This window comes from Dipteris shenzhenensis, chromosome 28 (genome assembly GCF_047967505.1).
Source record: "Dipteris shenzhenensis isolate YYH24624 ecotype China chromosome 28, Dip_SZ_1.0, whole genome shotgun sequence".
Taxonomy (NCBI): Eukaryota; Viridiplantae; Streptophyta; class Polypodiopsida; order Gleicheniales; family Dipteridaceae; genus Dipteris; species Dipteris shenzhenensis.
The window spans coordinates 1,861,081-1,888,309 of NC_141623.1; the positions used below are offsets into that span (position 1 = coordinate 1,861,081).

Sequence of the window (27,229 nt, forward strand, 5' to 3'; positions counted from 1 at the left end):
GTGGGTAGCTTCATCTTTCTGCTATAAAAACTGCAAACATTCTAATAACCGATGATGTATTGGTAGCTGCTGCATGCAAGTCAAATTCAAGCTAGCTTGAATGGTGCATTTATATATTTTACCATTGCTTTTCTGTTCATCTTTCGCCATCTTTGTTCTTGTAGCATGCTGTGGCAGATATTTGCGTCTCCAGAGCAACTCTTGTCTTCCAAGTTGTGGAGAGAGAGTAGCTCACAGGTTCGTCCTCCTGCATTCAAACTGTTCAGAATTGTGGGTTTTGGATAAAGAAAGGTGCTTTTAGCGGGTATATGAAGGCGGGACCGTGAATTGGCTGTCAGAATGGTCGGACCCATGACAAGGTTTTTGCAATCCTTGCGGTAAGGAAGTCTTCATGGGAACCATTCCCATGCCATGCTCCATTTCGCCGATGCTGGCATATTTGCCGCCTGCACCCATGCGGGAACCCTCTCTAAGATGCTAGAGTGATGCTAGGAAAACGAGACTCACTAGTGGGGGATTGCTTGATGGAACTCTCGAAGTTGATATAGACAGGAGGTTCATTTTCCTTGTTTAAATTTTGTTGCATACAGCATGGGCCACATATTCCATTACCTTATATAGTTGGCCAAGTTTTGTATTGGGTGTTTGCTAGATAAAATCAGCTTGTTTTAAAAACAAGGTGGGGATCCCACTAAGGCCCTGCCTTTCATTATAATTGTTGGCTTTGACTCATCAAAGTAATCTGTTTTTGACAATAGTCTTTTGAGCCATATAGCCTCACATGCACTTGTAGTGAGTGCTCTATATTCTGCTTCAGTCAAAGACAAAGAAACAGTTGGTTGTTTGTTTGACAACCACGATATAGCACCTTGACCAAGTAAAAATGCATATCCTTGTGTTGATCGCTTGGTCTCATGATCTCCGCATAGTCACTATCACAGTATCCATGCAACCGTGGATGACTTCCTCTGTATTCTATCCCAAACTATCTTGCACCTCTGATGTATCTCAAGACTCTTTTGGCTGCATTCTAGTGAGACTGTTTTGGATTTGCCTTCAAGAATCTTTAGTAAGTTTCAAACTCTATTCCATGGGAGTGGCTCCAATCTTGCAATCTGCCATATGAAACTTCTTCAAGAGACTGTCAACATACTCGAGCTGACTCGTGAATGTGCTATCTGAATCTCTCCAGAACTCAATTCCAAGACAATAGTGCATAAGTCCAAGATCTTTCATGTCGAACTCTGCAGTAGATAAGTCTTGTTTCAGTTTTTTAATGAAGCTATCCTAGCTTGTTGCCACAATCAGATCATCTATGTACAAAAGTGCAATAGTAATGTCTTCCCCTTGAACTTTGTAGTAGAGAGTATGATCTGCATTGGACTTCATGTATCCTAGATCAGCAAAATACTTGTCAATTCTGCTGTACCAACTTCTGGGGTCTTGCTTTAAGCCGTAGAGACTTGGCAAAACTTATTCTCCTTTCCTGGTTCAACATAACTTCTTGGTTGTTGCATGTAGACTTCCTCGTCTACGTAACGATTGAGAAATGCATTCTTGACATCGAGCTAATACACATTCCATCTGCTGAGTGTCGCTAGTGATATCAAGAACCGTATGGAATCCATCTTTGCTACTGGAGCATAAGTCTCATTATAGTCTTGACCATATTGCTGTGCAAATCCTTTTGCAACTAGTGTGGCTTTATATCTTTGAATACTTCCATCTGGATTGTACTTCACTTTGTATATCCATTTGTTTGCTATGGCCTTCTTTCCTAGTGTAAGGTTGCATAATTCCTAAGTATTATTGTTATACAAAGCATCTATTTCTTCATTCATAGCAGTTTGCCATTCTGGCTTGTCTACTGCATCTTCGAAGTACACTGGCTCTTTTATAGTCATGATGGTACTCATAAGAGCATAGTTGGTGGTTTCCACCTGAATTGCTTTGCCTTTCCGAGCATATGTCAATCTGATTGGAGGTCTACTTTCCTTAGTAGACCGTCTGAGCTACTGTGGCTCTGCTTGGGGTGTTACTAGCAATTCTTGCTCTTCTTCATCAACCTGTTCAGTAGATGACTATGAAGTCAATGCTTCTATCTCCTGTGTAGGTGAGGTTTTCCATTCTAATTCCTCATCAAAGATTACATCTCTGGAGATAATGACCTTACGGTTGATGGCATCATACAACTTGTATGCTTTGCTTTCTTCACTGTAGCCAACCATGATGCATTTGCATGACTTCACATCTAATTTCCTGCAATGATCATCATCATGTATGTGGGCATATGCTATGCAACCAAATATGCAGAGATGCCTGATGTGTGGCTTGTGTCCAGTGAATGCTTCATAAGGTGCCATACCTTGTATCGGTTCGATAGGAAGCCGATTAAGCAAATAGTTTACAGTGGCTATTACTTCTGTCCAATACTCATTCGGAAGATGATTTTCACTAAGCATTGCTCTAGCACTATCTGCTAAAGTCCCATTCTTCCTTTCAGCTCTTGCATTCTACTGAGGAGTATCTGCACATGTGAATTGTCTTCGAATGATGTGATTTTTGTAAAAGTTCATGAATGTTGAAGACATGTATTCACCTCCTCTGTCTGATCTCATGAATTTGATCTTTCTGCCTGTCTGGTTTTCTACCATGGCTTTGAATTCTTGAAATCTGGAGAACACTTTAGAAAGTAGACCCAACAATATCTGTTGTAGTCGTCGATGAAAGTCAAGTAGTAAAGTAAACCACTGATGCTGCGGGTCTAGGCATAACCCCATACATTTGTATGTATCAAATCAATAATACCTCGTGCACAAGAGGTAATTCTAACAAAATTGGTTTGCTTTTGTTTGCCGAAGTAGCATGCTTGGCAAACCTTTCCAAGAAACTGTAGCTTCAGAATCCTAATTGCCATATTCTGATCCTTGAGATCTAACAAGTACTTGAAATTGACATGATCATATCTCTTGTGCCATTTTTGCAGATAGTGGCATCTGTTGCGGTTGAGCTGACATGGCATGCTTATCTGGTACTGTAGCTAGCATTCTGTATAATCGTCCCTCCTTGATACCTTTTGCTACTAGCTGACATCTTTTGGATTTATCTCTGATAGTGCATTCATCTCCGTCGAAGATAACTCGATAATTGTGTTCAGTTCACATGATTGTGCTATGCACACGTGATCACATGATGTTGAGTGTGAACTCTCAACACAAAAGACAAGAACATTTAGGAGCTCCACAAGCAAACAAAAACCTTAAACCCTAAACACATTAGAGGCTCTCAAACTACTCACGTAAAGCTCACAATTTGCATGGTCAAATTGACCAAATGAACTAAGTTCAAAACAATGGACCTAAAAACCAAGACATCCCTTAGGAACAAAAAAAAAAAAAAAGAAACAACTGTACAAATCGTATAATCAAAGCACACGTTCTATCTAATTGTCCACTTGGAGTACTCAACTGGGGAAAATTTATAAGACTCCGTCACCCGTGCATATCTCCAGCCGTTTAGCACATTAGTGAACGTCGTTCGAAGGCAACGGGAATTACTCCCCGTTATCTATTCAATACTTTGAGTAGGCAGGAGCAGGAAAGCGATCTGATATGGGCATGAAGGGCCATCCTGTACACAGATAGGGCCGTGACATTTCGAAGTGCAAGACATTCGTCTCTTATCAATTGTTCCCCAAACAAACTGAGGCATAGGCAGGATAGCTCTTTCTTGGAAGAACTTCGTGTTAGACTGTGATGAAAACTGTGTTGCAAAATGAGAAAAAGACAGACTCGAGAGTCGAGCAGCGGAACCGGGCGGATCCGTCTTGAGCGAGGTTTTCAGTGTTCACCTACAACCTTGATTGAAGGCGACCATGATATGATCTAATCGATGATCTAAAATCTGCCGATTGGATCTGCAGAGCTTAATTAGCACCGAAATTCGAATCTACAGCTGTGCAATGATAGGCGCTCCACACGGAGAGGGCTGGGCTCCACAGCAAATGACAAAGGGAAGGACTCATATAGCTTCGTGTCTGACGGTGATAAAAATTGTGTTGAAAAATGAGGCTTCGTGTAGAGTGTGATGAAAAGTGTGTTGAAAAATGATGCTCTTTGGTGGAAGAAATTCGTATTCGAATTCTATGTGAACACGTCTTTTATGTAGCATTTTTCGAACAGATTGATACTTCCAACCGCTAGCCAGATACGGGTCTATTTGTCTTATATGCACTTTTGCGATATGGACGCCACGCCCAGACCGCAGGGGAGTCGGAGTCTGGAGAAGCCTCTCATGCTGGGAGCACCGTCCTTAATAAGGTCCAGCAGCGTCAGTAGGAGGAAGGTCTGCTTTTCGGATGCGCGCACGGACGCTCTGTACGGTATGATGGGCTTTTTGGGAACTCCCCACTGGAGGGAGTTTGGAAAAATCGCATCTGATTGGTCTAGGTGACAGAAATTTCATGCACATTTACTGCTGTCCAGCTCGTCTTCTGTGCAAAGGTTGGAGGGATCAATCATCACGCCGTTCTCTGGTGGATTTGGTGGTTGTCAGAGAGAAATCCTCTAGCTCACCGCTTTTGTCCTTGTCATTAGAGAAGGACAACTCCTGGCGTAAGATTCTCCTTCCACTTCATCGCCTCTATTGTTCTTCATCACACCATCGCCTTGATGCTGCTGGGGCTAAATCCATGCTTGATCAGATCTCCTAGCAAGGAATTGGGTGCCACGATGGAAAGAACGGACAAGTTCGGTTACAATTCATCACCTGATCATGAGGAACAACTTCGTAGCCTGAGAAAAACTTCGAGTATCAAGGGCGATCTAGCAGCTTGAGAAGAAAGTTTCAATTTTTCAGCTGGTTTCAGATTCATAGAGTTGTTGGTTTAGCACTTGAACTTCAGGAATTGTATGAAAGAAGACGCATTAAAAAAAACTTAAGTTCACATAAAATGACAAAGGGAAAAGAGAACTGCAAAAGAGTTCTATTGCATCGTGTGGACTACAAGCTATCTGGCATAAAGCTGAGGGCACACTATCCAAACGCAGCTCGATCTATGGATGTCGCCATAGTTGTCTCCCCAGGTAGAAGAGACTTCAAGACTGCATAAAATAACACTTAAGCTCACATAAAATGACAAAGGGAAAAGAGAACTGCTCACGAGATAAACTAAAGAGTTCTATTGCATCTTGTGGACTACAAGCTATCCGGCATACAGCTGAGGACACAACTCGATCTATGGACGTCGCCATAGTTGTCTCCTTAGGTCGATCGACCTTGTTGGAGCTCACAAAACATGGCTTCATTTGAACACACGAATCTCTGCAGGATGGTGAAAAAGACTTTAGAGAACCGAATCGATCCATATATGTAGTAGCCAGGAATCGATCCATATATGTAGTAGCCGAGAGACGAGACCACGTCCAGCATGCAATATGGAGTCGCCACGTGGCTTTCCATGCATAGATGTACCAATCACCTCGTTTGCTATCATGGCCCAATCACCGTCCTCCTATCAACTCATACGACCAATGAAGCTGTGGGTGTACAACCCCCCTCTCAATCAAATCTTAATCTATCACTATGTCTCCCCATAGATGTACCAATCACCTCGTTTGCTATCATGGCCCAATCACCATCCTCCTATCAACTCATCCGACGAATGAAGCTGTGGGTGTACAGCCCCCTTCTGAATCAAATCTTAATCTATCACTATGCTCCCCATCAGAATGACGAAGAAATTCAACAAGGTTTTCCAACAAGCCCCCCTCGACCGAAATGGGGAGAGAAGAGCTTGAACCTGTCTACAAAAGACCAAGAGCAACTGCCTACAACACAGAACAGTTGCCTACAAAAGGCCAAACATTGTGACTTCCTACAAAAGGACAAGTTAACAGAATGTGTCCACAAAGGACCAAGTAGACTCAGAAATCATAATCTGTATCCTCGATTTTGACTACAGTTGCGCTTATCTCCTTTTCTTCTACTGCAAGTGCTTTCATTGATATACTGGCTTCATCACGTTGCTTTGTGTAGTATTAGGCTTCTACATGATCTAACTTGCCATAGTAATTGCACTACCTCTCCTTACGAGAATCTTGAGCTGGCATCTTTTTCTTATCTGCTATAGCATAAGCCTTTGCACTATCTAACAATAGATATCTGTCTCGTTTCCCTTCACTTAGTAGCATCCCTACAAAATCAAGGAAATTCGTAGCAAAGTATACATGAGCTGTCTCACTAAATCGATCAGGAGGTAAAAATTTTAAGAGAATGGCCTTTTTTTCCTCGTCATCTACACATGCCCCAATCTCTTACAGGTGCCCGAGTGACTTTGTCTCATCCATCTGAAGATCGAAAGGATCTTGCTTGAGATTATAGCCTTGGAATGCTTCATACAAACTCCAAATAGAGTTTCCAAAGTCTGCCAATTCTCTGTTGCTATAGCCTTCACATCAAGATGGAAATAATCATGAGGTCCTAAAGCTCTACCCATGAAACTCCCATGAAACCAATTGCCTTCTCGTTCTTTGCCTCCCATGCAGGGATCTTGTGAGCGTCTTGTGAGCATTCCTTCGGCTTCTTCTCAATGCCAGCAACAGCACCCCAGAGCCTTTCTGCGTGAACAATAACTGTTGCCACAAAGGAAACTTTTTGCCATTAAACATGAGCAAGACTCCACCAGACTTATCCTTTTTTGACATATGCATTCCTAGAACCTTGCAGAGGGATTCAACCAGACATGAAAACACGCTTCAGCAAAGCACCTCAAGTGACGACCTCTACTTCTTGAAACTTCTACTTCTCAGCTTCCTAAGCTTTCTAGGAGCAATAACTTGTAAGCGCTTTGTGACCAAAACTCCTCGACTTGCACAAGTCCTCCACTCTCATATTATCGGCTCACAGGACCTCTTCTCCTCTCTGATACCACTTTTTGGTTTAGCACTTGAACTTCACATCTATACAAGTATCTTAACCTGGAATTGCATAAAGAAGAGATTTCAAGACTGCATAGAATAATACATAAGCTCACATAAATGACGAAAAGAAAAGGGAATTGCTTGTGAGAAATCGAAAGGGATGGCAAAAGATCTCTATATTTGCATCGTGTGGACTACAAGCTATCTGACATGCAACTGAGGACACATTATCTAGACACAACTTGATCTATAGATGTCGCCATAGCTGTCTCTTCAGGTTGACCGATCTTGTTGGAGCTCACAAAACATGGCTTCATCTCAACACACACACACACATACCCAAACCTACGTAGGACAGTTAAAAAGACTTCAGAGAACCGAATCGATCCACATATGTAGTAGCCAGGGTTCCATGATAGCCGCAAAGAGATGTGACCACATCAAGCATTCAATACGGAGTCACCACATGTCTTTCCATGCATAGACATGCCAATCACCTCATTTGCTATCATGGCTCAATCACTATGCTCCTCACAACTCATATGACCAATGAAGCTGTGGGTGTGCAACCCCCTTCAAACCTTAATCTATCACTATGTCTCCCCATGAGGAAGCCCAAGAAATCCAACAAGGATTTCCAACAACAGTGGAACATTTGCTTACACTGACAGTGGGAAACTTAATTATGATTCTTGAGACTAATCTGTGTATAATTGTCAAAAGTTGAACAATGCTCACTTTTTCTATTGTTTTTGAACTTCTGATGTGCTAGCTGCTGAGATGTAGCAGATAGATCGGTGGCTTGAGCCTTGTTGGGCAATGTGTGATTATCTTATTTGGAGTGGTGCTCACACACGGAGCTACAAAAGTAACATCAATTTGCATTGGAATTGGAGTCCCTAAGAAGGTCGCATTAGACAAGCAGGAAAACCTTCTACTTTCTTGTGTGGGAGGAGGGGATCTCATCTATCTCTACAGTGATTCGTGGTAGAAAGTTTATCTAGTGTGTTTGTGTGATCTTTTTGGAGGTATAGTCTCTTGGAGGAGGCTTCCTAATTTGCTTGCTCTTTCATTGTCAAGACAATCATAATGAGATAAGAAAGGGGGTTAAGAGAAGATAAATGTATAGAAAGAAAAAATATAGACGGGGCGGGGAGGGAAAAGAAAAGATAGATCATGGGAAGGGAAAAAGAATATATAGAGATGGAAGGGGGGTAAAATGAAAAAAAGGGGGAGAGGGTTTTGGGGGGGGGGGGGGTAATAGAGCATGGGGGGTAGTAAAATTAAAGGAGGAGGGAGTATATATTTTTATTTTAAAAGGGGAAAGAAGGCGTAGAGAAGAAGAAATTAAAACTAGTGAAGTGAAGGGGATAAATCTTGGCTTTATTTAAAAAACCCGTGAGGGGGGGGTCAATTTAATAAAGAAAAGAAAAAATGAGGTGAAAAGGTATTTAAAAACCCATGAAAAAAAGGGGGGGGGGGATATTTTAAGAAGGGAATAAATGATTAGAAGGGGGATGGAATGATGGAAGGGACCTGTGAGTCCATCGAGGGCTTAGAGGTAGGCGGTGGTGCAAGCAAGGGCAATTGCTCACATGAGGGAGCATGAGGCACAAGGCGTAAGTTGAAGTGTGTGTGCAACGATCAAGTAGAGATTTCTAGAGCACAGGTCAAGACTACAGTAGTGGGCGTGGACAACAAGGAGCAGAGAGCCATGTATGGATGTTTGTGCTAGAGTACACTGTCGGATGAGTACCAACGGATGAGTACCAATATTAATCATGAATAGCGAGTGTCAGAATATCGGTTTACGAGTAAGAGAGGGAGTAAATGAAGGCACGGAGTACTAGATGAGGGGCGGGTAATTTGTAGTACTTAGGGGGCACGGAATTCGAATCAAGGAGCATGTGAAGTGTATAAGGCATGGCAACCGCAGGTCAGTCGTCGCCGTTTTTTAGGTAGAGGGAGAAGTAAAGGGTTAAGGCCTACGGGGATTCATTAGTGAGAGATAAAGGGGGTTAAAAAATGGCTTTATTAGTGAGAATAGGGGGTTTAAATAGGAGAACTAGCAAAAAAGGTTGGTGTAGTAATTAGGTAATTTAAGGGGGTTTAATTAAGGGCTTAGGATTAGTTTAAACAGTTTGCTTAAGTTTAACCGTTAAGGAAAAAAGGAAAAAAGAAATAAAAGGAAAAGTTAAGGAGATAATGAAAAATTAAGAGAAGAGAAAATAATAATGGAAAAATAATGAAAGGAGATTTTTTTAAAAACTATAATAAAGGAAATTAAAATAGATGAAATAAAAATAGAAAAATAGTAAAGGAAAAAAGGGGGGTTAAGGAAATTAGGAACTTTAGGAAAAATAAAAAAAGGGGAAAGGGGGGAGGGGAGGGGGGGGAAGGGGAGGGGGGGAGGGGTAGAGGGAGGGGGGTTTTGGGGTATAAGAAAAACCAAGAAAAAATGCAAAGAAAAAGATACGAAAAATGATTTAAAAATTAGGTGACAGTTTTTTAGAGAAGGGAATAGAAAGGAAGAAATATTTGAAAGGTTGAAAAACTTTTGGGGTGGGGGGGGTGTGGGGGTAGGGGGGGCTTTGAAGAAGAAATTAGGTGAACATGGGGAAAACGGTAGGGAAAGTTATGGGGGAAGAGATAAAAGGAAAAAGGGTTTGAAAAGGGGGAAGGGGTAGGAAGTGTGTGTGTGTGTGCACATGCACACACAAGAGGGGGATGGTGTGAGAATTAAAATGTGTAAACAAAGAAGATTTAACAAGGTAAGCCTATAGCAAAGGGGCAAATTGCAATGAATAGCCGTTGTAAAGAGCTCTCTATATAGATAGATAGAGAGAGAGAGAGAGAGAGAGAGAGAGAGAGAGAGAGAGAGAGAGAGAGAGAGAGAGAGAGAGAGAGAGATCCATGTGTGCACACACACACACACACACACACACACACACAAAAGAGGAGGGTAGTGTGAGAGTTAAAATGCATAAAAACAAATTCACCCCTTAACCCTATGCATAGCAAACCAGTTGGTTGTTCGATTTGCATTGTCTATTCAATGAGTTAAAGCAAGTTTTCCTTTAATCTCATGGAAAAACATTTTAGGTTCTATTATGGAATCAATATTTGAATTTTGTTTAGGAATTTTTTGAATTAGATCTTAGTTAAGCTTAAGAAGGCTTTACGTATGTTTAAAAAGATGCTAAAAAGGAAATATACATGTGTGTATCACAATCAAGGCCACTTACACTCATATAGACATGTCCAGATTTATTTATATTCTCTTATTAGTGAAGAGTTGGCATGTGGCAGCCAAAGGGGAGAGTGAGCCTACATTTTAGTATTTGCGTGTGTATGTCTCTTAAGTGAGTGTTTGTGTCTCTATGCGTGGTGTCTCCTAAGTTTGAGTGTTTGTGTGTCTATGGTCTATGCATGCGTGTCTCCTAAGTTTGAGTATTTGTGTGTCTATGCGTGCATGTCTCCTAAGTTTGAGTGTTTGTTTGTGTACATGTGCATGTGTGTCTTTGTGTGTGAGGGTAATAGTCACTAGAGAGTTTTTTGTATGTATAAGAGAGAGAGAGAGAGTCTACAACAAGGATGGGTGAATGTGTGTGTACGAAGGTTTACATGAGAAAGAGAAAGGGGGGAGGGGGTGGGGGGCATTTGCTATATTTTAGTGTCCATGTGTGTGTGTGTTTCTCACCCCAAAAAAAAAAAAGTGTGTGTGTGAGAGAGAGAGCGAGAGAGAGATTATATGCTTGATACATGTGAGAGGTTCTCAAGATAAAATATTGAGTCATATGAATGTTCAGCACAAAGAGAGAGAGAGGGGTTTTAGTGCACGTGTGTGTGTGTGTGTGAGCATGCATGAAAGGAAGAGAGAGAGAGAGAGAGGGAGGGGGGGGGGAATGTGAATGGTTGTGGAAACAACGCCAAGACAAGTGATGCCTATGTTGGAGGACGTGAAATCTTATTTTTCTTTAAATGAAAAAACCATTCTAAGATCTCACCTTGAGAGACCCGTATCTAAGGTATCTGACCCCATCATGGTTGACATTATAAGGGGAATTATGCTATGCGGGTGTGCAAGGGATAAAATATTAAAAGGCAATGGTGTGCCTTTCCAGCCGTTAAAACTGAGGGGAACATGCGCTTTCGAATTGCGAGCGCCTGCATGCTCTCATTGCTCTGCAACAACAACAACAACAGGAAGTAGCGATTCATTGCATCGTATTGCCTTCTTGCCTTGCAGGAAACATGCTGCCTTACCGCAGCGTCGAAGAGGCTGAGCTCGCCTTGGGACGCCCCCTCTCCCCCCTCGATTCCCTCTGGTTTCGATTCACAGCCTCCGTCCCCGACTCCTCCCTCTATTACCTCAATGTCCTCTTCCTCTTCCTCGTCTTCAACCTTGCCCCCCTCCCCAACATCTTCATGGATCTCTACCTGCCTAAGACATTCCGACGATTCAAGCTGCAGCCTGCAGTTTACAATCCACCCTCCTCCATCCTCCAATGCTATAAATCCGTCATGCTCAGTTTCTTCATGATCGTCGTGCCGTTGCAGTTGTTTTCTTATCCCGTTGTTAAGGTACCGCTTGATCCTGCTGCTGGTGCTTTTCTTTCTGTTTCGTTCATCATGCAATATCGTTTAAAGGAATGTTCTTCTGGGATTTTTGTCGTTTCGCACCTTACCTGTGAAAAATCCTTTCGTGATTTACCCTGGATCTCACAGAACTACACGGGCAACTTACACTAGAGCAATTTGCACCTTGCAGTTCGTAGGCATCCGCACGAGTCTACCGTTGCCGTCTTTCTGGGAGGTATTCGCGCAACTCGCTGTTTATTTTCTGATAGAGGACTACGGAAACTACTGGATACACAGATGGCTGCATTCAGAGTGGGGTTTCAACAACATACATTACATGCACCATGAATATTCCGCACCCGTGAGTTTTGCGGCACCGTACGCCCATTGGGCTGAGATTCTTTTATTGGGATTGCCCTCTTTCGTTGGCCCGGCAATGGTACCCGGACACATGATCACTCTGTGGTTGTGGATTGCTCTCCGTCAGATCGAAGCCATTGACACTCACAGTGGGTGAGTATATATACGCCTAATGTAGAAGCGGACTCTCTATATGAGCCGTTTCATGCTGGTGATGCATTTTCTCTTTCTTGCACAGTCAAAGCCGTAAATTGTGGTTTGCTTCTTTCTCTTGCCGCCTCCTTGGAATGTGTCTGGGCATTGATCAAGAATTGTGTATCTTGGCATGCTGCAAAGTGTTAAATCTCATTTGTACTTCTGGTTTTGTGTTTGCTTAGTGAATGCACCCATAGCTCAGAATCAGAAAATTGGAAATTTTCTTTCAATTTCTTTATTGACGTCCTAGTGTACTTTTTTTGAAAAGAACAAGGAGGCATTCCCCTCGCAAATGTGCCTGGTGTCATTATATATTGACTGTTCTCAGAATATGCTATAACTCCCCCCGGAATCCTTTCCCGGGTGACTGGGTTAGGTTGGGTTAGGTTGTTTACATTACTAACACCTTTTCCACCTCTGAGTCTTCTAGTCCATCTCCCCTTTTCCATCTCTAAATCATCGAAGGTGGTTCTTATGTTGCAAATATGTGCCTATAGAACATTGAGATACCTTTGCTGAGCTATGCCTGCATTTCGTACTTCTCCATTGGATTTGTATCTCGCTTGTAGATTTCTATTTTTGTTCCTGGGTCTTGCCATAGTTTCTGCAGCATTTTCTGCATGGCTAGCTCTCTAATTTTCCCTTCATCCTCTATGATGTCCACATCATGCAGTCCCCATCGCTCCATCCATTTGAGCCTCTCTTTGTGCCATCCTGTATTTTTTGTTCTCACCACGGCTTTGTGTGGGAGTCTGCCTGCATCCTTCTGCTCTACCTTATGAAGGTATGTTAATTTATTGACATACAGCTTCCCCTTCGAGGGGTATCATTCATGTCTCTGCTAAGCATAGTACTTTCTTGTTGGAGATCTGAGCAGCTGCAACACTCTTCACAGAATATGAAGTCTGGGAAATCCTTTGACTATTTGTTCTCTAACTTAAAAGCTTTTAATGATTCCTCTCTCTACTTCCACATCTCCCATTGTAGCTCCAATCTACCCTAGGAGACAATAAAAAAAAATAGTGGACAGCAAGAGGTTGTGAATTCTGGATGTTGAAAATTCCTTCTGATGTGGCTGAAAATTCCTTCTGGTGTGCTTAAAAGTGCTGCAAGAGAGTAGTACGTGACTTTCATCCTCCACCAAGCACTTGGAGATCCTCTCTTTTCTAGAATTCCTCCATTGTAGAAAAAGGGGTAGGGGCAGATTTGGAGAAAGGGGGATAGAAGAGCAGAAGGGAGAGAGAGATAGGGGGAGAAGGGAGGAGAAGGGGAAGGAGAGAGGGGGAGAGAATGAGGTAGGGAAGAGAGAGAGAGAGAGAGAGAGAGAGAGAGAGAGTAGGGAGGAGAGAGGGTGAGAGAGCGTAGGGAGCAGGTAGCAGGAAGGAGGAGGGAGAGTGATAGGATTATGTCACGTAAAAAAGTACATTGCACATGAGGGGAGCGTACTTATATAGTACTCCTTATCCCCTTTGACCTCTCTATCTTCCAAACAGCCCCAAGTACTAATAATCCTAACCCTCACTAACTTGGCCAGCTTTTGGCCTTCATTACAACCATCCCCACTCAATATAATTTTGTCCTCAAAATTGCAAGTGATGGTTAAACTCCAAAACTCCCCGCTGTAGAATAAACATGCTCCAATATGCAGGCCACCTGGGTCAAATGGAAAAGTAAGATGGTTCTTGTTTCCATAACCTCTGTAGTGCCACCGGGGTCATGTAAGTGTTGATCCGACCTAGCATGCTTATCTCCAAAATCACATAGAGATTGGCTGTCCCTAAGGCAGTTATTTTATGGACCGCTCTGTGCCTTGCTGTCCACTTTTCCCCACGTCAGAAGAATTCATTGTTTTGCCATATACCTTGCAAGGCAGCTTTGATGAGCTGTTGTCACTCTCACTTGGAAATTGAAATTTTATATTTCATCTCTGCAGTAAACAACCCCCCCCTGCCCTCTTGGATTCTGAGGGTCTCACAGTCTGAACATATTGCTGGAATGTGAGGACTGATCTGAGATCAACAGGCAAATCCTTTGTATTCATTAGATCTCTGACATAACACTTAAATTTCAGGACTGTTACTACTCTCTGGTGCTCCATGTGAAAGCTCTTTTGCTTGTATTCATTAGATCTCTGACATAACACTTAAGTTTCAGGACTGTTACTACTCTCTGGTGCTCCACGTGAAAGCTCTTTTGCTTTATGAACTGTCTCTTCAAACTTATAGTGAGCCTTCCTAGCTAAAGCCATAAATCCTTCAGGATTAATCACATGTTCAAGATCATCATCTGAGACAGGACCTGCTTCAAAATCAGTCACTATGGGTCCTTTTCCTTCTTGAATTTGGCTCCTCTTGATATGATCAAACCCCTTATTAATAGTGGTAGATAGGTTTTGCAGTCTTTGGTCCATTCTTTGGTTGTTGAACTTGATTTCATTAGTTAGCTCCCTAAATTCTTGGAGTATAGGGCCCCAACAACTTCAAACTAATTGCTCCTGCATTGATTGCATTTGTTTTTTATGGATGGCTTCCATAGAGCCCTGATTATGGCCTTCAGGCTTTGTATTTCTACTTACCCGAGCCTGTTCTACTGCAGTCTATCCCCATCCCAAAATGTCAATGCTTTCAGACCTGAGGGGCCCTTCAATTGCCTCACCTTTCATCCTGGGGTCTGAATCCAGTAAGCCCTACCTCCTAGATCGGTTTCTAGACTTTCTGATAGACATTCCATATGGAGAGAAGTCCAAAATTCAATAATTTTCAATGTTCTGAACCAAAATTCAAAAATTCAATAATTTTCACTCTCTGATCCCAAAAATCAGAAAATTTTCAAATTTAGGCATAGACTAACGAATTTATGGCATAGACTAACGGCAATAGAGCATAAGCAAAGGATTGAATACTATACCCTAGATTTGCTAATAATCAGCTAGGATTAGCTGTATCTGTCAATTGCATCTCACAGCAAGAGAAAGTGCTCCAAAGTTGGGGCCAACCAATTCAACTTGACATCATACTTTGCACAAACCTGCTAACAGCAATTGCAATTCAATTTGAAACAAAATATCAGCAGATCGTGGCAGTTTCTTGAAAATTTGAATTTCAGCTTCCAGGCCCAAATTCAGCTCCAAATTCAAAAATTTCCCCAACTTAGTACAAACATTGGATCCAATTGAGCATCAGCAGAGGAAGAAGTAGATAAATCCCACGATTGCAGACAGTTGGTATTAGACACATCTGTCCATCACACCTGGCATGTGGCATGCAGCAACAAATTTTTGCACAAAGGTGGTTCTTAGGCTTCCGAACACATGCTCCAAATTTTAAATCAGTTGGACGTGATTTTCTAACACTTTCCCATGATTTTCTCACTCTTATAAGTTATACCATTGAAACAGAACTAGCTCTACTTCTTCTTCTTCTTTTTTTCCAAGAAAATTACTTCATTAAGTATGAATGAAAACCGCGAGAGCAAGCTCAAATGCGGGAGTACATCATGCAATGCATGAGGAAAAAAAACAGCTCAAAATGAGCTAATAAAGAAACAAGGCGGAGGCTGAAAATGCCATCTCAATCATGAAGGAGACTCAAAGAAGAAAGGAGATCCTCTCCAAACTCTGAAAAAATTAACTCTCTTGGCAGTGGCTGCTCTGGAGGATCCTTGCATGCTCGCCCAAATGGCCATCAGAGTGTGTATTATGTCAGTCTAAATACTGGCCATTGTCTGGGAAGGGTGAACCTGGATACCCTCCATCGCCTCTGTACACGTGGCTCTTTAAATATGCCACGCTGCAATGCTAGCCAAAATCTCCCAAGTCGTTCCACATGACTGGCTGCCTATGAATTTCTTTACGAGAGGTGGGTGGAACTCTGCGAAGTGTGTTTCTGAAGCAGCCCCAAGCTTTCAGAATCACAGCCATGAGAGGGGAAGGGGGAGATTTGAGATGGGCTGAAGTAAAGATCCATTTGTTGCTGTCCAACCAATCTCCCCCATGAGAAGGGGCACAAGACTGAATGCTGCGTGAGAAAAAATCCTTCCAGGGCTCCTATCTAGGCATCAATCCACGTACTACAAACTTGTAGAGTAAGGCCATACACTGCAAGTTCGGGTCAATAATATTGAGACCTCCTTCTCCTGTGGGAAGAATGAGAGTCTCCCAAGTCACCTTGGCTACAACATCTGAGGTGCCATCTAAACCCCACTCCATAGGAAGTTCCTGATAGGTCTCATGAGTTTAGTGATGCAACCTCTAGATCTGCACCAACATGAGCAGACAAACCAGGCAGTGGCCAATAAGACCTGGTTCACAACCACAACTCTGGATGCAACGTCAAGTCTGGCTGAACTCCGAAAGATGAGTTTCCTCTTGATACTCTCCAACACGGGAGCAAACTGTTGTGCCGCAGAGATGCCCACCCCAACCTGGCATCCCAGATATTTGATGGAGACTCCCCTCTGAATCCAAGTGAACCCTATGTCAATCCCCCAGACTGGAGTGTCCTCATCACTGATCCAATTTATGTGTGCACATGCCGCAATGCAAAACAAATCCAATGCCGTCCTGAATGAATTTAGTGTTTGTGGAGTGGCATCCAAAAAAACAGCCATATCATGTGCCAACTCATTGTCTAAGAGCTCATCCTTCTGCCTTAGAGGAAGCCTGAGCCCTACAATCCTAGCTTGAGCTCTAAGGTAATAGCTCATAGCCTCAGCCACAAAAAGGAATAAAAAAGGGGCTAAGGGGCATCCTTGATGGACTGATCTGGTAATCTCAAACCTGTCCCCCCTGACTCCACCAGTAAGAACTTGGCTGTGGGCTGATTTGTAGAGGGCTGACACCCCTTTGATCCATGTGTCTGAGAAGCCATAACGAGTAAGTGTGCCCTCCAGAAAGCCCCAGTCCACCCTGTCATAAGCTTTCTCAAAGTCCAAGAGTTGAATGGCCAGCCTTTGGCCATTATGCATGGCCCAACCCGAAGCCTCCCAAAATGAGAAGATGTTATCAAAGATGCTCTTGCCATGCACAAAACTTTCCTGCGTATCATGAATGAGATCTGGTAGAAAGGGCTGCAGACGAAGGCTGATAGCTTTAGCTAGGATTTTATACAAGGTACCTAGCAAGGTAATCGGTCTTCACTGAGACACTGCAACCCTCTTTTAGAATCAAATAAATGAGACCCTCCGTAAGTGAGTTTGGCATCTCACCTGAGTTCCATACACCCTGCAGGGCTAAGGTAATGTGATCCCCAATCTGATCCCAAAAAGTAATAAAAAATAAGGGGGCAAAAAGTAATAAAACAAGTGTCCATATGAACTAGGACACTTGCCCTTGTGAATGGTAGAAAGAGCAGTCCTGAACTCTACGTTGGTGAAGGGTGCATCAAGTGAAACAGTCGTATCCCCTATCACCAATCCCGGTAAGTACCGCCAAACATAGTTACTAGAAACGACCGTTTCTGGCCTGGAAACGGAAATCCCGAAATAGAAACGCCGTTTCGTAATCTTTGGTTTTAAAAAAAATAAAAATAAATGCCCCTCTTTTGTAAACTGTTTTTGGCTTCTTTTGATTGAAAGGTTTTTCGCCGATTCGTCGCCTCTTGTTGTCGTTTTCGTCGCCTCCCGTGTTGCTGCTCTCCATCCTGCTGCTTTTTAGCCTCTCCATCTTTGTCATTTCATTCCTGGGCCTGGCACCCGCAGCTTGCTCTCCTCTCCATCCCTCGATCCTGCAGGCTGGTAGCTGCTCTCTATCCCTTCTTACCTCTCCATCCTCCTATCTCTCATCCTCCTCCGACTCCTACCTCTCCATCCTCCTTCTACCTCTCCATCCTTTCTTACCTCTCCATCCTCCCTCTCACCTCTCCATACTCCCTCTCAAACTTCAGATTGTTGTAACTTCAAAGCTAGAAGTTAGAAGTTAGAAGTTGGAAGAACTTAATTCATGACACATGTTGATTGTTGAAGCATTCTTCATGGATAATAGATGACACTAGATAGATCAATCATCATAGGAATTTAGAATAAAAGAAGCTTGCATGATGCTTCAAGTATAGATAATTGTATTATGTATAATTTGCACTCTATTGATAATTGTATTATGTATAAAAAATAATTTTTTATACATAAATTATAACATATTGCCGTTTCTTTCATTTCCGTTTCTGCGAGGGCCGAAAACTCCGTTTCCCCGGTTTTTCCCGTTTTCGTTTCTTCTGTTTCCGCTGGCAACTATGCCACCGAATAACCACTATAGTATCATTTGTGGCTTGAGTGTCAGGATCTGTTGTAAGAAGGGAGGCATAAAAATCGGTGGCAACCTGCAAGACGGCATTTGAATGTGTCTGAAGAACTCCGCCTGAGTCAACAAGCTGTGAGACGCTGTCCCTACTATGTTTGGGGCCAAGAGTATAGAAAAATTGCTTGTTGACCCTACCTCCAGTCTGAGTTTAAAATGACTCTCTGGCATGAAAGGCATACTCTGCTCTTTGATCTAATAGTGACTGCTGCTGAGCCCTTGCTGCAGCAAGGTGCTCCTGAATCCAAGCATCTGTAGCCTCTTCTGCTCCTCTCTCTGGAGTGCAACCAACTGCTAGTGGATACCTATCTCACGCTTGAGGATCTCACCCCTCCTGATAAGAACAACTGAAAGATAGAAGTCACTAATATTAGAGAGGGCTGTGGCTAAGTCTGAAGGAGAAAGTTGCCCATCTTGCAAATGAGATACCTAGGTTCTCAACATTGTCTCTGTAAGGCCCTCCTCTGCATAAAAAGAATCTGGAATCCTAACACTGGCAGAGCGGCGCCTCACATGGGGATCTGAGACCATCAAAACCACTGTAAAATGATCCGAAGTGGACACCCCAGTTGCAATGCAAACAGTACCACCTCTGTCTAGAGCCCAATCATCCACATAAAATCTGTCAATCCGTGCATGTAGAGGCATCTGCAATCTCTTGTTCGGCCAAGAAAACATGAGAGAAAGTGGTTGAGTGTGAAAGGCATCATCGTGCCAAGCATCCGTGCCACTGTACTAAAAAGGAAGGCATCCCACGCTGCTCTCTCTAGGGAGTGAATGCCACCTTCTCTACCACCCCTTTTGATTAAGGGCATTTCAACCATGTTGAAATCGCCTCCTATAATCCAAGCATCCGCAATATGTGACCAAGAGAGTAGTTCCTTCCACAAAAGAACACGATCCTCTCTAGAATTGGGTGCATACAAGTTTAAAAGACCAACTTGATGCCCACCAATCAAAAGTAAAATCCACTGAGCTCTAGAAGGGACTATGATCCCGTGTCCAATCACCTAGGGGAGTATAGAAGAAGAAACAGAAATGCAAGTACCTCCCCTGGTGCCCAAGGCGGGTGACCAAAAAGTATGGCTTGAAAGAAGCTTACCCGACTTGGCACAATCCCTGACATCCAATTTGTGTTCCTGAATCATCAGAATGTCCATGGGACCCTCAGTATTACCTGGATGAAGTTGGTTACGAATCAATTGCCTGCGGCGGCGGCGAGGTACACCTCCAAGGCCCTGAATGTTCCAACTGACAATCCTCATCTACGAGAGGAGGAGGCCAGAAGGAATATCCTACCCGACCTGGTTGCGGAGAAAGCCCTCTCCTGCGAAAAGTTCCTCCTATCAAGAGGAGGAAAGTCAACTGGGGAAAGCTCACCCACACCTGCTGAGGGGGAAACTCTGTCCACGGATGTCTAAAAGATGTGCTCTCCGAGCGTAGAGGGTACAAACTTCTCTGCCTCAAACTCAACCAAGTCTGCGAGAACTGAAAATGAATTCCTGTGAAGTATCTTTGGCGCAGGAGTGCGAAGGAGCCCTGCGGAAGGAGGAGTGGAACCAATAACCCCCTTACCTCTGTCAGGTGTAGACAGGCGTGTAAGAAAAGAAGGGGGCTATCGCTGCATGACCTCTGTATGAATCTTCATGACCTCAGCCATGACTTTGGCATTGTTCTCAAGTAAGGCACGGGTCTCGGCAGAAAGGTTCTCCCTAAGTGAGCGCTCTTGAACATGAACAGGGCCAGGAGCAGTCTCATCTGCACATGGAACCAAAACAGGAATGTCTCCTGCCTGAAGAGACGGGTCCGCGGCCCTATCAGTGGTAGCCTGAGGTACTAGCTTCCCAACTCTGACAGGCACCCAATGGGGGACGACCGAAGCAGGACGTGCGGACTGTCTTGTCCGCGCTGTAGAAGTACCAGGACGAGAGGTTGATGGTCCTGGTTGTGAAGTCAAAGGTCTAGCAACGCGTGAGGTGGTAGGAACTGGTCGTGATGAAGATCCAGGTCGGGTGAAGCTATGAGGCGCACCCGTGGATCTTTTTGGTCTTTTCTTTTTCCTTGGGCAATCTCATGCAAAGTGCCCAACGGTGCTGCAAATCATACACTGATCCTGTCTCCTTGCAATCTTGACTCTCTGTCTAAAGAAGGAGCCATCTGGACGTTGAAGCATAATGTGGTCATCCGAGATGTTAGGGTCAGAGACAATGACCCTAACACGCGGCACCCATCGGACCTGACTGCCTCTGCTACTGAAGTAGGCATCTCAGGGAGAGGGGGGATCTCAGTAACCACTCCAAAGGCGGCTCCAATGGAATGTAGCAGTCGATGGTACACCTGAGGAAGGAGAGTGACATCATCTGGCTGTCTTCCTCGACAGGATCAAACCCCAAAGAAAAAGGGATCAAAAAAATCCTCCTTGAGCCCAGTTCTAACAGGCTAGCCTGCAGCACTCTACGTGCTACCTCCGAGGAGTTAAAAACAATTTGGAAGAAACCTCGCCCAAGCAGACGAACATTTGTGAAGTGCCCTGCAAGGTCTCTAGGTAGAGTGGCGAGCATCCAGTCCCTGGCCTGTAACCTGGAAGAGTGGGACCCATGGATGCGAGCAAAGAGCAATGCCGAGCTCTCCTGCTCAATATCTTTTTTGATCTGCTGCAACTCGTCTTTTGAGAAAATGACGGTTTTCGCAGCCGGTGGAAGCGGGCGAGGATTGGTTGAAGGCTGGGCCATCGTCAATCAATGTGTGAAGGCCGATTCGAACACCAAAAGTTCCGTCTAACCAACAGTGCTGCTAGGAAGGGCTAGGAAAGAAGAGGATAGTAGGGAGGGAGAGGGTGAGGGCTAAGGAGAGAAGGGGCAGCAGGGGGAGAGGGAGAGGGTGAAGGGGGCAACAGGAGGGAGAGAGTGAGGGCAAGGGAAGAAGGGGGGCAGCAGGGAGGGAGAGGAGAGGGTGTAAGGAGGGAAGGGGAAGGAAGGGTAGGCGAGACTAGGGAGGAGAGGGTAGGGTGGAGAGGCTAGGGAAGGGGAAGGAGAGGGCAGGCAGAGAAGGAGAGGGTAGGGCGGAGAGGCTAGGGGATGGGGGGGGAGAAGAGAGTGCAGGCGGGAAGGAGGCCGTACGGCCGTATGGCAAGGAGGGCAAGAAGGGAGCGGGGTAGAGAGGAGAGGAGAGGGCGGCGAGGCTGAGAGGAGCTACGGGAGGGAGAGGAGAGCGCAGAGGGGAGAGGGAGAGCAGGCCGTACAGTCGTACGGCTGAGGAGAGGGGGAGCAGCAGCAAGGTCGGGGAGGAGCAGCAACAGCTCGAATGACTAGCTCTACTTCTAACTAGTAGGTACCTTTTATGAAAGTATAATGACAAGATGAGTGCATGTGCGACAGCCAGGCCTTTTATAGAAATTAGGGAATGCTGTTTTACGTGCTTATGTGACGGTGTCCTCCCAAAACTGTGACATGGCAACATCCTAACAGCCTAAAGTACTACTTACAAGACTAAATAAAATGTCCCTAAACTGCTCCTCTTGTTTGAGACATGTGATGGTAGTAGGCGAAGTCATAGAGCCAGGGTAGAGAAGCAGCAACCAAGCTAAGCCTGAAGTGGCATTCATTCAATTGTGAATCAGGTGTGCATATCCAAGCAAAAGAGGATGCCCATCACGTAACTTCACAGAAACCCCCAGAATGTTGCCTAGAATAGTTGCCCAAGACTCCGGACACGTTGAGTATAGACTTACAGTTGTCAAAGTGCAGTGGACTATGTGGGCAGAAAACTAAGACAGCATGAAATGCAAATGCAAAACAGATGGAACTGCGTGGCGAACATGAGGAAAACTCTGCCTTTGTCTAAGAAAACCTCCACGGAACTGGCACAACTCCAGGGCAAAGAGGCTGAAGAGTGCGCCACAAGTCTACCAAACAACTGGTTGGAAACTGTGCAAAGGTCTGCTTGAACAGTTCCCAAAAAACTGCAGAACCAGGGCCCCAAATGACCTGATTTACAGTGGGGATTGGCAGAGAATTGACCGACCAATTGTTGTCATTGTTTCTCCCAAGTGTAGGTTCCGAGGGTGTTGGTCACCTATAGTCGTGTCGTTGCTCGTTGTAGCATAGGTGTTCACAAGTGTAGCATAGGTCCTCGGGTCGTATTCCGGTGAGAGGTGTAGGCTAAAGCGTGGAAGCAGATCTCATGTGCGCGTGGGTGAGAAAGAGGGCTTGATCACAACGATGGTTGACGACTCTCGCTTGCACAGGAGTTCATGGGTTCAAAAAGGGGACAGGGTTGAGAGAGCTATCTAGGAGTTCCAAGGTTCAGAGTGGGTTGTAGGGCTTAGGAGGAGTCTAGGGTTGAGGAGTGGAGAGCTAGTCTCCTTTGCGGATTGGAGGGGTAAGGGTTGAGGAGGAGGGACAAGGGAGGAGGAGGAGGAGGAGGAGGAGGGAGGAGGGAGGAGAAGGAGGAGGATGAGGAGGGAAGGAGGAGAAAGGAGGAGAAGGGAGTACAAGGGTAGAGACTGCAAGGGTAAGGGCATGCTAGAACATGATAGTATAAGAGAGCATGGATGCAATGGAGATCAATCGCATGAATACAATAGTGATCAATCGCATGAATACAATATTGAGCTTGAACATTGAATCCCAAAGAGTGGGAGCTTCATTCCATTGAGAGGTACCTTGGGACCTCTTTTGTAGGAGGCCTTTTGGACAAGAGTTCCTTCACTTTTGGGGGGGACCTTTTGGGTCTCTATACAAAGTGGGGGGACCTCAAAAAGTGTAGGATTTTAGTATTTCTCTCTCTAGATCTAGTATTTGTCTCTCTAGATTCTGATTTTGCAAGTATGATTGGATCTTTTCTAAAGAGGATTTTTTGGGGGAGACCTTTTGGGTCTCTACATAAAGTGGGGGGACCTTTTGGGTCCCTACACAAAGTGGGGGACCTCAAAAAGTGTAGGCTTTTAGTATTTCTCTCTCTAGATTTAGTATCTCTCTCTCTAGATCCTGATTTTGCAAGTATGATTGGATCTTTTCTAGAGAGGATTTTGGCTATCTTCATCTTTTAAGATTCATTATACCATCTTTTAGGCTCAAGATATTACAAGCAGAGCTTTGCCTCTATTCTACACACACAATGCTCTCATCGTTGTTGCCCTACACTACACTTTTGGCCCTTGTTGCCACATGGTTAACACCAAGTTTTCTGACTGACCTGATCATGTCTAGTCGAGACCTGGTCAAGTCAGTTGACTCGACCCCTCCATATTGGCTTGAAACTGGCCTCGAACCAGGCCCTACTCACCCAGCAGTTGACCCTGGCAATTTGCCTTGGCCAAACCCCCAACTAACCTGCAAAAGTACAATGAGGAAGGATGAATCTACTACAGTTCTCTCTAGACGGGCTACCCCCAGAAAACTGATACTTTGAAGTCCAAGAACTCCATTTGGTCAATCAGTTGACTTGACCCCTCCATACTGGCTTGAAACTGGCCTCAAACGAGGCCTTACTCACCCAGCAGTTGACCTTGGCAATTTGCCTTTGCCAAACCCCCAACTAACCTGCAAAAGTACAGTGAGGAAGGATGAATCTACTACATGGACGGGCTACCCCCAGAAAACTGATACTTTCAAGTCCAAGAACTCCATTTGGTCAATCAGTTGACTTGACCCCTCCATACTGGCTTGAAACTGGCCTCAAACGAGGCCTTACTCACCCAGCAGTTGACCCTGGCAATTTGCCTTGGCCAAACCCCCAACTAACCTGCAAAAGTACAGTGAGGAAGGATGAATCTACTACAGTTCTCTCTGGACGGGCTACCCCCAGAAAACTGATACTTTCAAGTCCAAGAACTCCATTTGGTTCTAAGACAGTAAAATCCAAGATGGGCAACTAAAGCACGCAGTCAGACTTAACAAAAACGGTTTTGGCCTTTGGGAGGACATCTGGAATAGAAGGGATCCATGCTGGATGACATAAGGGGAGTTTAGGCTGACACTCACAATTAATAAATTTGATTTTGCTGCCATTCAATCAAGAATGTAGATTTGGGACAGAGCTTCCCTGACTTGGATGGGTGGCAACTATTGGAACCCCTCCATGAATTCCATTGGGAAGGTCAAACTCACCTCTTGCATGTACCTATTTTCTCAATTAGGTGGGAATTTCCGCATTGCTCAATCTCAAGTGGTTTATGGGGATGGACTTTCCACTTGGAAGAACAGGTTTGAAAAAATTTGGGACAAAAAGATTCTCTTGTTAATTTTGCATAAAGTAGTGTGGTCTGGTTACAGATCTGCAGCAATTGGAGCGTTAGAAAATCATGAAGAACTCTGATAACTGCATTGACTAGATTACTGCTTGATGTTGCGTTGGCGGGTGCACATATCCTGGTAACTATTGGAACCTCTTGGCTGACATCCATGGATCTTTCTAGAAGCAGCAGCAGCTCCTTAGGCGATCCTCTACCACCAACATACACGGATGGAAGTTGAAGTCGAAGCATCCTTAAGGTTTTGGAAACTCTTCTCTGAATGGCTGTCTAGAAAAAAGCATCCTTTTTTAGCTGATCCATGAGGGGCGTTGCTATTTTTACAGAGTGTTTAATGATACTTGTATAGAAGGATGCTAGCCCAAGAAATCCCCTTCAATGAGTGGTGTTCTGAGGGTGTGGCCATTTTTTTACACGCTTGACATTATTGGGGTCCACTCTTATTCCCTTGTTGCTGACTATATGACCAAGGTACCCCACTTCATTAGCCATGAATGTGCACTTGCTAGCCTTGGCAGAGAGTTGGTGGGGTCTCAGTATTCAAGGACTTGCTTTACATGCATTAAATGCTCCTCCTTAGACTTGTTGTATATGAGTATATCATCAAAGAAACCCAGGAAAAGATTTGTGGAGATAAGGCCATAGAATCTTGTTTACGAGTGCTTGGAAGGTTGCTGGAGCATTAGTGAGGCCAAATGCCATTACCTTGAACTGATATAGACCAGGTTCCATAAAGGCTGTTTTGGCTCATCCTCCTCCATATCCTGATCTCAGGTCTATCTTTGTAAAGTACTTGGCTCCTCACAGCTCTTCCAGTGAATCGTCAATTCTAGGGATAGGAAATACGTTCTTCATAGTCATTTTACTCAACTCAAGTCCCTGTAGTCAATGCACATCCCATCCTTCTTCTTAACAAGAGAACAAGGAGACTGATTGTGTGTGATGAGGTCCCTGTCCAAAGCTCGCCGACTTGCTTTGCTACCTCTTCCCTTTCAGCCCTCCAAAGCCCTAGCTCAAAGGTTAATTACGTGATCTACATCTCTCTTAGGTGGCAAGTGATGAGGACGCTCAGCAAAAACATCTGAAAACTGCTGCAGCAACTCCTGCATGTCCTTATCCTCTACCAACAGTCCCTTGCTGTCCTCTGTTTTAGCTAAATGTACAGCATAGAATCCACAATCCCCTTGAGGTCCCTTGCTAATTTTCTGGGGGATAGAACTGTCAATTTAGGAGCTGATCTTTTTTCCAAAATGCAAAAACATCATATACATCTCATCCAAATTCATAGAGAACTTTCCTAACTTCCTCAACCATTCACAGCCCAACGCAATATCAATAGGCCCCATATCTAAAACAAGTAGCTCACCCATTAAGGTTTAGTCTTCAAAGAGCTTAATTTGAGTGGCTTGGCGACATTGTCTGATGATGGAGTGCTACCAATTAGCCACTTCAACCTTCATCCCATGATCCAATGTAGATGGGTTCAATCTCACTTCGTGGACAGATTTGGCGTTGATGAAGTTATGGGTGCTTCAACCTGTTAGAAATGACTCACAGAGGGTACGCACAGCGGAAGACTGATAGAATAGCCTAGGAGCTCACACAGTGTGGTTTGGGGTGTGGAATCACAAACTTCTTAAACTTAAGTGCATAGCATAGGTGTGTAGACTCATCACTAGACAATGAACCAGCTAGATAGAGAAACCACCAAAATAATATATTTCCGTCCAAAGCTATGGACACAATACAAAAGAGAGAGATCCAGAGTCCCACCAATGGTGTGGTCCTTTGATCTTACCACAAGTTACTCCTCCTATCTGCTGACTATCTCTAGACTTGAGCCCATGTGCTCCACCTCGAGCCTATGTAGACTCTCTGTCCTTGATCTTTGCACCTTGCTGCCCAAGATGACAGCCAAGGTTCAGCCCTTGAGAGCTCAGTCTGCAGCACACCTTCCACTCTCCTTCACCTCTAGGATGAGGCCCAAGGAAGTATCTTCTGGCTGCTCCTGTATGCTGCCCTTTTGCTGAGTTGCTGGATGATAAAATGAGGCCTGAGGCCTCTCCTTTTATAGGCCCAGACCTGCCCAAAATAACCGACCAGGGGAGGGGCAAATAGCCTACTCAGTCAGCCCCTCCCTGGCCAACTTGGTCTGTCAAAACTGCCCCCTTTGGGCCCTTAAAACCTGGGGTTTTTGCCCTTATTTCTATGCAGGGGCCCAGCCCCTTATGCAGGCCGACTTGGCCAGTCTGACCAGCCCTAACCAGCCAACCTTCTGGTCGGCCTGGTTGGCTGGATCTCCTGCCCTATATAAGGGCCTTTGTGGTCCTCTTTGCAGGCGCCTTTGCCCTGCCATGCTGCGCCACAGGCCAGCCCTTTTTTCCCGCCTCTTGTGCGCCTTTATCAAGGGCCTGTTCCGGCCCGCACATCCACGACATGCTGCGCCTCTGCCAGGCTACTGTGTGCTGCCCACATTGCAGCCCTTCTGCCTTTTTGTCTGTGAGGTGCTGCCCATGTGGCAGCCCCCTCTCCACCATGAGTCTCCTGCCCTCATGACAGCCAAGATGCTGTCCATGTGGCAGGCCATTCCATCTCTGGTCCACCCCCCCAATGCACTCCTCATTTGGG

The 27,229-nt window shown here is 44.5% G+C and overlaps 1 protein-coding gene across 1 annotated transcript in view; it reads left to right on the top strand.

Annotated features, from left to right (window-relative positions):
* Positions 1–10,970: 10,970 nt before the first annotated feature.
* LOC147883028 (methylsterol monooxygenase 1-1-like) overlaps positions 10,971–27,229 on the top strand; it is a 40,768-nt gene continuing 24,509 nt past the window's right edge. The window contains exons 1-2 of the mRNA XM_087399436.1: positions 10,971–11,504; positions 11,692–12,014. Of these exons, the coding sequence (XP_087255562.1) occupies positions 11,175–11,504; positions 11,692–12,014 (653 nt within the window). The 5' untranslated portion in view covers positions 10,971–11,174. The remainder of the gene's footprint in view (positions 11,505–11,691; positions 12,015–27,229) is intronic.